The 16,090-nt window shown below is 37.8% G+C and overlaps 1 protein-coding gene across 1 annotated transcript; it reads right to left on the minus strand.

Annotated features, from left to right (window-relative positions):
- Positions 1–2,591: 2,591 nt before the first annotated feature.
- LOC139723435 (acetylcholinesterase-like) lies at positions 2,592–11,770 on the minus strand. The gene is made up of 9 exons (XM_071634679.1): positions 11,349–11,770; positions 10,410–10,569; positions 9,633–9,710; positions 8,797–8,915; positions 7,585–7,749; positions 6,504–6,722; positions 5,645–5,994; positions 4,648–4,835; positions 2,592–2,680 (listed from the first exon to the last, which is right to left on the minus strand). The coding sequence occupies exons 1-9, from the start codon at positions 11,730–11,732 to the stop codon at positions 2,592–2,594; spliced, it is 1,752 nt and encodes a 583-aa protein (XP_071490780.1). The 5' UTR covers positions 11,733–11,770.
- Between the last annotated feature and the right edge of the window lie 4,320 nt (positions 11,771–16,090).

Below are 16,090 nucleotides of genomic sequence, written 5' to 3' on the forward strand. Positions count from 1 at the left end.
ATGTTTAATTTTGTACTTGTCATAAAATTATGTCCATGTCGACCTCAAAATAACCGTAACAGATTTTTTATTCTTTTGGCATATTTCATGAATTCATCGTCGAGAAGTACGGTCTAAGGTGGTTAGCGTTCATGAAATCTTCACGCATCATTGTTGTCATTTTAGGCCTAGTAATTCTACATGTTTCATTTTGATCTGTCCACCTTTGGCTTGCGTGAAACTCCAAACCTACTTAAACTTCTCCGTTCACTGCTTTTTTCCATTAAAGGATAACGCACAAACCAATACCACATTTGCAATATTTGCTAGACATGTGATCGGTTAATTGTAATACAGTCCATTACCATTTATATAACAAACACGGTTATAACGAAACGCTCGTAACAACGAAGTAGACATTCAAATTCTAAAATCATCATATTTCACTAGTACTTTACTGTTCGGCTATAACGGCATTTCGAAGGAGACAGCAGTCCCAATGACTTCGTTATAACGGGAGTGCACAGTATGACTCTTGCAAAAATCTTATGTGCAGAAAATCATCAAGGCATCAAAAGATTTTCGGTCGTTCTATGGCTAGAATGTATTCTGAAAACAATCACGGCAGTCAAATTCAATCATGTCAATTCAATACCATGTGTGAAAGAGAAGGGGGAGACCCGGACACAGTACTCTGTGATGTGAAAATTAGATTATGAAAAATTCAGTCCTATGATCGGATTCAGTGAAATCTTGTGGTCTGATAATTATCATTTAACTGATCTCTCTGGTTATGATTTTGTGTAAAGAATACTCAAGATAAAATTGGTGGTGGAGTCGGAGTGCATATACTTAATACATAATGTATATATATACTCCTAGATGGGTCATTTGGAAGACATTTCCATTTGTTTTATATGCAAATTTTAAAATACATGTTCAATGGCAATTTACGCAATGGAGACACGAAAATTGTCTCCTTAATGACCAGTTGTCTCCCTAATGAAGACACTTCTCCCCAATATGTCTCCCTAAGGTGCCAACTAGGGATATATATATACATATATGTATATATATATATATATATATATATACATATATGTATGTATGTATATATATATATATATATATATATATATATATATATAATATAAAGTATATCTATATATAAACGATTATGTAATTCCTGATAACTTGTGTCGCATGAATAACACCGCCGAGTCACTTTTTACTGAGTTGATCATTTCAAGTGATAAACATATTTGGATTGGTATTTGTTATAGTTCCCTGAAGTCAAATATTCATGATTTTTTTTTTACTCTATGTCGGTAGATTTCACAGCAGGAATTCTTTCTCTATGTGAGATTTTAATGTTGATTTACTGAAATATGATTGATTGCTCGTAATTTAAAAAAAAAAAAAGATTTTACGTCTCAAATGCTTCCTTTCTTTCTCTCCTCTCTAAGCCCACTCGTGTTAGTGGTCAATCTGCAACTCTCATTGATAATACGTGTATTTTCATAATAATCGTCTCCCTCTTCCTGAGTCTGGCATGATACTTTCTTATTTAGCTGATCGCTATCCTTCATTCACATTTACACTACTGAAACTCTTGTAAATGTAACAAGTGTTCTTTGAAAGACGTAACATTACATCAGAAATGCTGAGTGTTTAACACTGCTTGGATGAAACGGACTGGTCTTTTGTTTGTGATAATGTCGATGTAAATGTATCATTTGAAATTTTTTTAGAATAATTTAGTTGTCCCTAGGCAAAAGGTAAAGAATTATTATAAAAAGATTTCAAGATTACCATGGATTTCAAATTTTCCTTTAGGATCAACCAAAAAGAAAAATAAGTTGTTTTACAAATATAAGTCTATCCTTGTAAAAAAAAGAAGTAAAAACTAAAATCCAAATGCACTTTATTACGGAATACGTTTGCAAATATTTCAAGAAGATATGAAAATACATGGAATGTGACAAAGGTTCTAATACTTCTATCAACAGATGCAATATTTCAAAAATTAGTCGACTAATACTGAGAGTGAAGACTCCTCTCGAATACCACAAATCTTCAATGATCAATCTTTTCTTTTTAATATTTCAATAATACAATTATTTTGAACAATATTTGATTAATTTTGAATAATAGTAATAATAATAAAAATAATAATATATATATATATATATATATATATATATCATATATCATATACAATATAGAAAAGATGACGAAGTAGGGTAGTAATGCATTTTAGTCCAACAGAGCTATTTATTCAAACCAAATTTTCGACGTATACACACGTCTTCTTACCCTTCCTTACTTCATCATCTTTTCTGTACTGGTATATATATATATATATATATATATATACCATTATTACTATTATATATATATATATATATATATACCATTATTACTATTATATATATATATATATATATATACCATTATTACTATTATATATATGTGTATATATATATATATATATATATATATTTGTTGCATTACATTATACGTTTTGTTTTTCTTGAACTTGTATCAACAAAAATATGCTATTGGAAATAAAGTGATCATCTGAATTGAAATTGAATAGATGCATAGGCCTATCAAGGACAGTTCTTCTCGTTCAGACACGACTTCGCGCTGTCGGCTGACACTTTTTCCTCCAAGAGCGCCTTCAGGCGGGAGTTCTCGGCTGTATGGAGGAGAGAGAGGAAGAAAAAATAGTAATGATAATGGTAATAGTGGCTACTTGTATAGCGCACAGGTCCACCTTTCAGTGCTCATGGCGCTTCAAAAATGATAGATTACATGTAGGCCTATATACATGTTCAAACATGAACATAGATGTATGTTACCGGAATCACATTTTTATGTTGGCCCAATGTTTTGCCAGGAGAAAGAAGCATGCAAGGTAGTACATGTACTGAAGTGAACCCAAAGCACACACACACATACACACAAACACACACACACACACACACACACACACACACACACACAGAACTATACAAGTATTATTATAAATACTGTATGATACCAAGTTTTCTTATATCAATTTATAGTACATGAGTAATACTCCCTCAAAGAAAAGTAAACAACGAATAAACTGCAGGAGTACTCCGAGATAGCTGCAGACCTCCACCAAACAGCTATGATTAGAAAATACCAGTTTTCATGCATCATCATCTACACAAACTTAGATGCATAAACAGGGACATCTACACAATGCATTTTGGTAAGCAAGTTGAGTGAAAATCTGATCTACTAACGAGAGATTAAGCTTATTATATGTCCTTTATAACCCTTATGACTTTTACCACTGACCTCATGACCCGAAAATTGATTGTTTCTTATTTCATTATTGACAGACCGTGCAAATTTGGTGGAATCAGATTTTGCATTCGTTTTTTTTCGTTATTTGGAAATTAAGCTTACTTCATCTTCTTTATGACCCATATGACCTTTTACATTTGACCTCATGGCCCCGAAATTAAATCGTTTCTCTTTACTTCATTATAAACACACCCTGAAAGTTTGGTTAAAATCCAAAATTATTCGTTCTTGAGGTATTGGAAGATTGTGACCGAAAGATCAGTTTGTATTTTATTGCCAAGGAATTGCTCCGCGGAAACTACGTCTGTCTTCACGAAATCGGAGAAGGAATGTAAAAGTAAACAAAAACAAAAAATGAAATGTTCTAAAACTCCTCTGAACGGACGGATTTTTCTGTCTATGGGAGATTAAGCTTATTTCACCTCCTTTATTTCATTTCATGTCATTTCATTTCAATTCATTTCATTTTATTTCCGACAAAGGTATAGACTATACAATATGACATTTGCATATACAAAAAAAAAAGAATAGAGTGCAAAATGAGTTTTGCATATTGAAGCGAAATTAATGCAATTCCTCTTCATTTTTACAATGACACAAAACATAGTTTAACAAAATGAACAGACAAACTTTCTTCGAATCGTATCAATGGAAAGGTGGCGGAAATCTGGGGAAATGCTAAAAAGCCAAGCTTAGAGAATGCAGTCCCCTCGTGCACAGTGAATAGTAGTAACAGTCAAACGAAACGATGGGAAGAGAAATTGCTTGAGAAACAGAGGGAACATAAAACAAATCATACGCACACAATCGCACACACAGACAGCAACAAAACTTACATACATACAATGGTAATATATGTCTCTTATGACACATATGAACTTTGACCTCATGACCCCAAACTTCAATCGGATTTTTTTCTGACCTCATTATGAATACACCCTGCAAATTTTGTGCAATCCGTTCTCGAGTTATCTTGTACATAGACAGACAGACAGACAAACAAACATACGGAACCGAAAACATAACCTCCGCCGGCCGTAGGTTTCACCTATCACTAGCGGAGGTAACAGTAAAGGAGCTTCTACACACACACACACACACACACACACACACACAAGAATAAGATAAACGTAGGCCTACACAAAACCAAGAATGCCCGCATACAGTAAACAATTCTCATGCGCTTTTTTTTTTATAGTGCTATATAGACAATAAAATGCGAATGAAATAAATACTATAGTGTTAATGGAAGTGCATTGCAGTGCTTTTGTGAATCAGGGAATGGAGCGAAGGATAATCATATCCCGGGTCGTTATCAGGACCTACCTGCCATTTCACGGAGAGAAGGTAGAAGCTCCTTAAGATAGTAGCAGGTCTTGGCATTGCCCCTGCCCGCCCGGTTCTCGAAACCTTTAGACAATCTCTTGTGGGCGGGCTCCAGAGTGGAGAACCTGGGCCAGCTCGGGTAGCTCGGCGTCGAATCTTCGCTGCTCCTCGACGGAGTATTTGGGTCGCTGTGTGATACGAATGGGAGATGAATATTGTATAGACTAATGATCCGATGGGATATTACGCATACACTGTAATGACAAAGATAGGCGTACCTCATTCACATCTTATACTCAACGTGTATACAGTGTGTAAACTTCGATATAAGATTCACATCTACGTTGCATTCTTCGTGTGTGTTTCGGTTGCTTTATCGTGTGACAGTCTGTAAGCATATAATTTCCTTCTGCTGTTGATTGGCTTTGGACCATGTTCGGGGCCAACTTCAAATGTAATTTATAGTTCCAAGTTCGTATTGCCATATTCTTTTAATTTCGGGACAGTATGACTGTGACGCCACTTTTATAAAATGTACAACTGCTGGGAGGACCGTTACGGTGAGTTGGCTCAGTCGGTAGCGCGTCTGCTTCACGATCACGCGGCCCGGGTTCGAACCCGAGTCTGGACTGAGCAATGTTGTGTGTAAGCATACCGTCCCCTCTAACAAGAGGCAAAACACTCTGTCCCTCGGATAGGACATAAAATGAAGGTCCCGTGTATGAGAGAGTCACAACTCATGCACTAAAAAGATCCCACTTCATTCATCCATCGCAAAGAGCAGGGTGTTTAACCCGGTGAAGTGGTCCCACCTCACCTCCAACTGGACCCCATGGAAGACCAGCTTAACGTAGCTGAATATGGGCTATCCAGCCATCTTCTTAGATGGAAATGAACAAACAAACAAACAAACAAGACCGCATACAGTAAGCGAGACAGACTCTCTGAGGCCTATATAGGCTAGTGCATGGTAAGATTGAAAATGAGGCATCCATACCCAGTTTTGGCGAAGTTGGACCAGTATCGTACCATCTGCATCGAGATTTCTACTTCCGCGTCGCCCTCGAAGCGACCGATCAGGTTGTATCCGTCGTCTTCTCCGGGTTCGGTGCTGAGAGCGAAAGGGGTGCCGAAAACGTAGATGATGTCCTCCCCGTGGGCGGCCCCTAACCACGTGTAGTTGCTTCCCCACAGGGAGTGTGAGGGCACATGGTCCATCACGAAGGCAAACACGGTTCTACCCGCCCCAGCGAGGTCGTCGGCCAGTGCGAATGTGGGACACATCATGTTGACGTCACCGAGAAAGTGAATAACGCCCTCTACGTGGTCCGACTCGGCACTCTGGAGCTAAGAATGAGAGAGAGAAAAAAAAAATGTCCATAGATTAGATTGAACAGAACGTATACATCAATCTACTATAGATTTTGATTACATTTAGAATAATAAAGATGATGATGATAATGACAATTGTAATGACGACCATTATAATTAAAGGGATGGTATAGTATTTGACAAGATAAGGATTCAGCTTTCAACTCTTTGCGAGATAATAAGAAGCCACTTATGAAATGTTAAAGAGCATACAGTTCTAAAAGTATTTTTTTTTAATGAAACTTAGTTTTGAAATAGCTGAGATATCATTGTCCTGCAGTGACGTCAACAAGTGTTGTAGTCTGCTCATCCAGCGATGGCTTTACCGAAACTTTACAAGTTCATCGCAGTCAAATGGATGGTTCGGGTTTTCCTCAATCTTAACTGATATGTTCTATCTAAACTGCTTCATTTACTAAATCCATTATGATATGGTATTAACATTTGGGTTTCACTCTCATTTGCAACAAGTCTGTGGTCTTTACCATCTCTGCCGAAGAGTACACGAATGTTGTCGAGTCGGCAACTGCGCTATCCGTAGTCGAGTACAGAGCACCGACAAGGTTGGCGAAATCCGACCTGCTGAACACGGGGCGGTCGTGGCCCTCTTTGCCGGCAAATGAAGGAATGATGAACAGCGTCCCTTCGTCTTGAAGACAGCCCAGGAGAACTTCGCCTGGATTGAACGAACCCTGCTTCGCGAGCTTGAAGGGGTCGTCCAACAGGAAGTGGCCGTGTAGGACCCGAGGTTAACTTTAAGAAGAAGGAGAGAAGGTCGTGGTAAACAACCTATACAGTGCACTCCCGTTATAACGAATACCATTAAAACGAAATTCCGGTCACAACGAAGGAAAAATTAAGGTCACAACATATCATCCACTTTATCTATATTTATTGTTTTTGTTCAGTTGTAACGAAATTTCGATATAACGAAAGAAAACTGCCGGTCCCGAGGACTTCGTTATAACGGGAGTCCACTGTATACGTAAATTGCGACGTACGCAGGTATCTCAAGTAAAAATCCATATATCGCCACACTGTTTGCTGAGTCTTCTGATCGATTTAACGAAGAAACCATCATTAGCACTCTTTTGCAGGAGAGGTATTATTGTTGATTACACTAGTGGAATATTATACTAATGGAAATCAGAATAAGATAATATAACACATAATACAGAGTTTGAAAAAGAGAAGAAAAAAGGAGGCTGCATCTATGTTAGACCAAGATTAGTCCTTTAGCACTGAAAAAGCAAACGAGCACACGGGGCACATTTAACTAACCACATAAGCAAGGTGCCATAATGTGTTGATAAATCAACGTAAAATGATTAGAACATGTTTGAATGTAAGTGCAATTATCTTTGGATATGTGGTTAGCCGTTTGTGTTTTTTTTTTCTTCCGTGGATTGTGTTGCTTTCTGGCGTTTCGTTTTTATCATTTATGTGTTTGTTTGTTTGTTGTTGTTTTCTATGTGTGTGTGTGTGTGTGTGTGTGTGTGTGTGTGTATGCGCGTGCCAAGATATTTACGCATCTTTGTTATTTGGATGTGTATCGGCTTGCCTTACGTTGTAAACCTCCCCAAAGTCCTCGAATGTCTTGCCCCGAAGACACGTGACCAGTTCGGCGGACACGCTGGTCTCACATCCAACTGCCTTCCCGAAGTCAAAAGCCATAGCGGCAGCATCATCCTTGTTACCATGGTGACTCCAAAAATCATTGATGGCGCCGCTCTTATCGAGACAAAAAAAAACCCCACAAAATCGAAACAAAAAAACGAAATGAACATGAACATACGAGGTACTAATTCATAACAATATTCATAATTCTCTTCCTCTTCATGTAAAAAACTTTAGCTTTGATACAAATACATTTCATTCTCAATTTCATTTCATTTTATTTCATTTCCAACAACACAAAACCTCTAGGACCTACAGACACATAGTAACACAAAATCAGTACATTGTGGTAACAAAGAAAAATACTGTGAGTTGACTATAAATACTGTGACCTTTCTGAATAGTGAATCGACATTGAAATTGTTGGAAATGTTAAATACATTCCGTGTTTCAGTTTGTTTGACTTTGTTTCTTGAAGAGACAATTATGTACTCAAGGTGAGCAATCAGATCGAAGTGAATTGAATTGAATTGAATTAATTGAATTGCAAGTGTGATAACGTTTAACCCGTTGTGAGAATATGCCTAATTCAAACTATTACTAATCAACAAAAGAAAGGAAATCAACATAACAAAAGAAAAAAATAAAGATAAAAGAAATGATAGAAAAAATATTTGTTGACATTACTGAAAAACATGTACATTTACGCATGTACAAATTTCAGGCGTAGAATCTACACAGGACATTGATAAGAGGGCATTAATGATTAAAGAAAGTGTTTGCATGTTTGTAGGGTTTATCATTTTGTTAACCCTAATTTTGCATCATATTTCCACTTTTGCCAGAGAGATATCAAGCCAAGTAACACATAGATAGATAGTGTAGGTAGATAGATGCATGAATGAATGAATTTGTTGCCAAATTTCGATGATACGTAATATTTTGATAAATTACAATGTTACATATTAGATATGTAATGTATAGGTGTGAGATAGATATAAAGATAGATAGTTAGACATGTTAGATATAGATAGATAGATAGATAGATAGTGAGTTGTTTTCTGCAACCAATATAAGCGAGTGGCCCTGATATTATGAGGTTGTGGCGGGAGAGAAAGGGAAGAGAAGGGACCGGGAAGAAAGGAATAATTATTTTCAAACCTGCAAGATGGCTCGAGCAAAGAGTCCCGCGCTCATTGTCGACAACATGTGCAAGTTGACGCTGCCAGATCCAGCACTTTCCCCAAAGATGGTAACTCGACTCGGATCGCCACCAAACGCTAGCCAGGAGGAGGGACGAAATAAAATATGGTGAGCAAAATTACACTCCTTGGGATGGGGGCAATTTGAAGCGTTTGGTCAAATATTTTTCTGACAAACTGTGTTAAGCTACTGAAACCCTTGAATCTAATAGGCTGATAGTAAAGATGTCAGACAACGCTTCGTGAAATGCCCCCTGTAAGTAAGCCTTATGTTCAGGAAAATAAATCGATGTCTTATGTGGTTCATGATTTCTGCTACCAAAACAATTTTATTCCCTTGCATTCACAATTTCGGAATTAGGTAAAAAAAACAAAATCAGCTTATTGGTGTGGTTGACACTGCCAATCTTTGTCAACCTAACTCAAGACTATGCGTAATTCGCCACAAACGCGTATAGAGATGAGGGAAATGTAAAACATCATTTTGATAATTTCATTACATTTGCGGGGTAGTCGGATCTTACGTGATTAACATTAGGAGAAAATGGAATATAAAAAAGGCTAGATTTATACTTTTATGTGATTCTATGCTGATTTCGAACCATGCAGTCAAATACTCACTAAATCAGTCGATTCCAATAATATCCCCCAGCATTTATCCATAAAATGACACGAAACAAAGTTTTACATGGCTTTTACGTGGCTATTACAGAACATTTCTTAAGTATCAAAACAGACTATTAACGATTAAATCAGCACAGAATAAACCTTAGCCGTAGAGTTTCCGAGGGGTACCTGCGATATTTTGTTGAACCCACAGCATAGCCTGACGCTGATCCCAAAGCCCAAGGTTACCAGGGATGTCATCGTTTCCTGTAAAAGTAAAAACGGAAGAACAAAAACCAACAGACTACATACTGGTAGTCAAGATAGGCGTATTACATAATGAGGTGATTTAACTGAATCAATTATTATGGAACATTCATTCTAAGGTGTTTGTATTCATCTAAGCCATTCATACACAATATCAGATACATTGTAATAGCATGTAGGACGATGCACAAATGGGATCTAATAAAGCAATTAAGAAACTATTTTAAGCAGTGTTCAAATTTAGATAAGGTTCGCATCTCTTATACTTCAGACTGCATTAATGGGTATGTGGGTTTATGTGGGTATTTATGTGCAGTACTGCATCTATAGTATTTAGTGAGAGTTGGATTCCTTACAAACAATTCATGCAATATAATTATTTTTCTGCTTAAAAAGAAAGAAAAAAGAATGAACGAAAGCATTGCAGCAGTATAACGCATGTCTTGTGATCGTTCTAAATTGCATTAAGATTTCGTCCACGTAAAGGGAAACCTTATGCAATCTTCACATAGCTTAATAAAAAGATAAATTTTCAATCGATTTCAAATCGCAAACATTTTGTGTGAGGCGCTGGAGTAATAATGTCAGATGCTTTCTACTGTGACGGTGCTGCCCCAAGTCTACTTGGAGACGAAGTTGAGAGTCTCTTTAAAACTGTAAATAGTTGTCAGCAGTTTGTATTGAATCTTCTCAACTCACCTGTCGTTAAAAAGCCCAAGGGTCCAAGTCTGTAGTTTATCGTCACCACAATGACTTCTCCACTGGCGGCCAGAAACGTCGGTGATAATTCTGGAACAAAACCTGCGCCAGCCTGGTACCCGCCGCCGTGAATCCAAAACATCACGGCTGCAGACGTTGGCTTGATGGAAGAATAATAGTTTCAAGAAACCAACTCGCCTGATATAAGTTCTCATTCATCATGTCGTTAAGTTAGGGCACAAAATTAAATCACCGCATCTGGGCTTACTGATTCATTCCGATAGAACAGCTCCATGCCGGCCCGGATGCTTCAGCTCGTCTGATTTTGGTGGCAGGAAAACTTCGCTGCCGAGGACGAACTTCGAATAAGACGAGCCATAAGTTTATTGTAAACCGCAGCTCGAAGAATCAAACGAAAACCGTAATCTACAAATGCAAATCACTTTCAGCATCGAAGGATGGAACTCAAATTGACGGCGACACTAATTGTGCCGTGTTTGATTTCAACTAGAAATAAATCCCAAGTCCAGTTTCTATAGAAACTGCTCCCTGTAAAGTTGGAGGGAAATAAGAAAAGCGGGAGCATCACATACTGTCGTGTGATGAACCTATCAGGCACATTTTGCTTTAAAGCACTGCGTGGCATGACCGACTGAATGGGGTATTAAATTCAGTTACCACTGATGCTGTGATTATTTTCATTGTTATTATTATTATTGACAAAAAAAGTTATAAAAATAAAATTATTAACATAAAGATTGATCCCATTTCTTCGATTAACCAGATGCTACAACAAATACGCCAATGTATATATATATATATATATATATATATATATATATAAACATGCGCTTTCCGGCCTCGCCAGGATAAAGCGTTTTAATGCCATTTTAGGTTTTAATCTCATATATATATATATATATATATATATATATTTACCTTGGGCTCGGGTACAAACACGTCCAAGTAAAGACAATCTTCCGACAAGTCAACGTCAAGATAGAAGTCAGGACTCTTTATCTGGGGGCATGCCACTGGCTCACGAGTAGCATCGAAGTCCCCGCTCGGAGATTTGGGGACGGGCAGCGCATAGCGCAACTCTCCGACCGGCGGCTCGGCATAGGGGAGACGAGTGTACACGGACAAACTCTTGCGAAAGTCTTTGAGTTGGTAAGGGCTCAAATTGACTCGCTTTCCTCGTAACGTTGTTCCTGTCGATAGTCGAACTACGGGCTGATCATCATCTGCACGGACGGCAACCGAGACTAAACAGATCACTGCAGTCAAAGCGAGGCAAATCAGGAGCTTTTCGAGCAGACGCATTTTGACCTCAGGTATAATAATGTGTCACCAAACGTCCTGTTCCCTTGTTCCTTAAATTATTAAGCCCCACTGTGCGAAATGGCCGACTGTTCTACAACGGCGACGTGTTTATATAGGACATTCAGTTGCCCTTTGTGAATAAGACCTTCACAACTGTAATGGAATACGGACAATGAGTTCAAAGTCTCCGTCTGAGGAAATGTGGAAAGAACGAATAAAAAGTTAAAGTGAGTGCACTATGAACTTATATCATACACACACGCACTCTACATAATCTACAGACATTGGACATGCTAGCGCAGACATGCGCGTGCTACAGCCCAATTAGGATTCTAGAGGGATGGTGCAATCAGTTAAAAAAGAAAGAAAGGAAGTAAACACTTTTTTTTCAAGTTCAGAATTTTCACACAAGACTGCAATAGAATCAAATGAAACAAATATCAAATTAAAGAAACTTCTGTTCTCTTTCTTATTGGTAGGGTAACATAAAGATGAACTTTACCTCCGAATGATCACTCACGTTTTTCTCTTCAAAGGTGCAAAATCAAAAATTGCAACAACAAAAGACAAATGGACACGGATGCGCTGATGAGTACATGCCATTCCTGATAACAATAGAAACAAAACATCAAACTTGCATGTGCTCAATGGTTTTGTCTCAGAGACAGAATAGGTGAATTAAACAGTACGATTGCTTCTCAATACGATTTTCGATCTGCCTCCCTATCATTTCCCAGAAGGGGGCTGGAGCTTCAAAAATTAGTCCCAATCAAAAGCTGATTAGAGTATAGCCACAGAAGGATGATTAAGGATGTCAAAATTTTAAGTTATGAATTTGTAGGCTGAATAAGTAATGTAATGCCAGTATCTGGTTCTTCAGTGGGGTCAGCTATATTGGTGTAGAGTGTGCAATCAAAGACATTGCATTGTCCCACACAGTACTGTGGGGATCAAATGGGTACTAGCCTATTCCGCTCGTGCTATTACTGTAGAGGTATGAATACCATCTCCATTGATGACTCAGCACATGCTCCCGACTAGTCAATATTGTCAATTATTACCTATACGAGGGAGTTTTGCGAGGCAATTCCGGTTGTTATTTTGCAGGGTTAAAGGTCAGGAGTTGTTATTTTGCAGGGTTAAAGGTCAGCAGTCAATATGCTTTTTGCCACGTCGCTGTCTCTCTCACACCTCCCTGGTAACAGTAACAGTGTGAGCAAACAGTGCAATCTTCCGGTTTGGGGGAGGTGGGAAGAGAAAGAGTGGAATCTCTCTCCCCACCTCCCTGCTTTAAACGTAAACATTCCGATCGACCACGAAAAGAAAACATTCCAGGACGTCCAGGGTGTCAGTTACACGCACCGCAGAAGAACGCTGATAAATCAACTCATACAAGGTCGACCACTTACAGCAGCACTAGGCAATGACTAGTCCATTTGTGATCAGTAATTGCACAGTGACCATCAGTTTTACAACTCTCAAACTTTAAACAGAGAAGTAAAAATAAAGTGTAAGAACGTTCAGAAGTTTGAAGTTTGCCTGTTACAACTACATGTATCTTTGAAGTTGGAGTTGAATGATATACATTGATGAACAATTTTTCAACATGTTGAAGGTCTACAGGTAGTCAAATGTGGCTTGATCTGTATCATATATAGTGTATAGCCGTATTTACATATTTTCTTAATTTACCTAGGGGGATAGGTAATAATTATGATATTGACTGGCCTTTCTTTCGGGAGGTACCAGATAAATATTGCCCGCACTGAAAACATATCGCCCTCGTCTTCGACTCGGGCAATATGCTTTCAGTTTGGGCAATATTTTCTGGTACCTCCCTCAGGGCCAGTCAATATTATATAATTATTACCTATACGAGGGAGTTTTGCGAGGCAATTCCGGTTGTTATTTTGCAGGGTTAAAGGTCAGGAGTTGTTATTTTGCAGGGTTAAAGGTCAGCAGTCAATATGCTTTTTGCCACGTCGCTGTCTCTCTCACACCTCCCTGGTAACAGTAACAGTGTGAGCAAACAGTGCAATCTTCCGGTTTGGGGAAGGTGGGAAGAGAAAGAGTGGAATCTCTCTCCCCACCTCCCTGCTTTAAACGTAAACATTCCGATCGACCACGAAAAGAAAACATTCCAGGACGTCCAGGGTGTCAGTTACACGCACCGCAGAAGAACGCTGATGAATCAACTCATACAAGGTCGACCACTTACAGCAGCACTAGGCAATGACTAGTCCATTTGTGATCAGTAATTGCACAGTGACCATCAGTTTTACAACTCTCAAACTTTAAACAGAGAAGTAAAAATAAAGTGTAAGAACGTTCAGAAGTTTGAAGTTTGCCTGTTACAACTACATGTATCTTTGAAGTTGGAGTTGAATGATATACATTGATGAACAATTTTTCAACATGTTGAAGGTCTACAGGTAGTCAAATGTGGCTTGATCTGTATCATATATAGTGTATAGCCGTATTTACATATTTTCTTAATTTACCTAGGGGGATAGGTAATAATTATGATATTGACTGGCCTTTCTTTCGGGAGGTACCAGATAAATATTGCCCGCACTGAAAACATATCGCCCTCGTCTTCGACTCGGGCAATATGCTTTCAGTTTGGGCAATATTTTCTGGTACCTCCCTCAGGGCCAGTCAATATTATATAAATGTGATAAAGGAAAGGTAAACGTGAAATAAAGGGAATTTCAATTGAATAGATCTATGGGACCAAACTTTTCGTTGAAAAGAAAATCCACAATATTAATACTCACGCACGTATCTCTTGCACCTACTAACAACATACACACACACACACACATCCCATACAATACGTCCAGATTCAATGAAATATGTACCATTCTCTCGTCATTATCACTTGAATTACAAAAGGTATTAAGCTTTATTGAATAATTATTGGGTGCCGCTGTTCTTAGCAACAACAAAAAAATCAAATATGCATTTATCTCGATTTTCAAATAGGCTCCATGTATTTGTCTTTTCCACAATTCTTTGACGCGTCAGCGATGAAGGGGAAAAAATGATACACGTGTATATCATTTTCTGTTATTAATGACGCGTCAAGGAATTGCGGAAAATAACGAAAGCTGTACGCAATATGCAGGACATACAGTGAGCAGTCCATATCAGTAGAATATGCTTAAATACTTGAAATCGCATTGCATTTTATTTTGTGCTCTTTACATGAGGAAGAGAATTCAAGGGCCGGAATGAGTACATGGCTTGCTGAAATTACAAAATGAAAAGGCATACACTGCACCTCTGCGTGATTGTGTTTTTGTTTTGTTTTGTTTTGTTTTGTTTTATTTCCGTACTAAAAATCAACATATTCAATACATATAGGTCAAGAAAAGAAAAACATACGGAGGGTAGCCCATTTTCAGTAGTGACAATGATAGTCACTTCTGGTCTTCCATGGTGCCCTGTCACAGTCACAAAAATTTCACACAATCAGGGACTGATAACAGAATAAAATATAACACAAACACAAATAGAACGGTACATACATTACTACATTGTGACTACATGATTATACCACATTATTACATATTGTTCATAGGTTTGGAGCATCAAAAAAAAATCAAGTGGAAAGGATTTCGGTTCTGTTTAAATTGAACTTAAAACCGGGTAAAGAGGAAAGTTGACGTAAATCATTAGGTATATGTTATTATACGCTGCTGCAGCTCTGTATGACAATGATCTCTTACAATAATTAGCTTTAGGCTGTGGTAACTGTAAATCGTTTTGATTACGGAGAGAGTATGGTGATGTCTTGTACTTAAACATCTCTTTCATATATTCGGGGCCAAGTTATTCATAATCTTATACATGAATGAAAGCAGATGATTTTTTTTTGTCTATTGTGTTAACCGTTAATACTCTGGAGTCGTTTAGCGATACATATACTTTTGCATTATGAAGATGGGCGCGGAAATCATCTCTATCTTAAAAACTAACATCACTTTGCAGCCAAATCTTGTATCAGCCTAAAAATAACATGTTCGGATTATGCTTGTACATGTCTAACACATTTACACAGTCTCACACAGTCTCAACGTTTAGCTTAGATAATTCTTAGCGTTATCCATGTCTAATAATGGTAAAAAAGTGGCATGACTTTTAAACCATTACACTGGCATTGTAGTACATATCTGCGTTAGGCCTAGCCGTATGAGTTTTATAGACCTGTACATCCTCCAAAAGTGTGAAAATCCTGCATTCACAGCAATACATATAATATTAATATATTCTCTTTCATCACGTGTGAAATATCATATGCATCGCTATAGGGGAAAATACTAACACCATAAACTGCATCCACATGCAGTCAGTCC

The sequence above is a fragment of the Diadema antillarum genome, unplaced genomic scaffold, assembly GCF_040938485.1.
Source record: "Diadema antillarum isolate AM-2024a unplaced genomic scaffold, OU_Dant_1.0 scf00000191, whole genome shotgun sequence".
NCBI lineage: Eukaryota > Metazoa > Echinodermata > Echinoidea > Diadematoida > Diadematidae > Diadema > Diadema antillarum.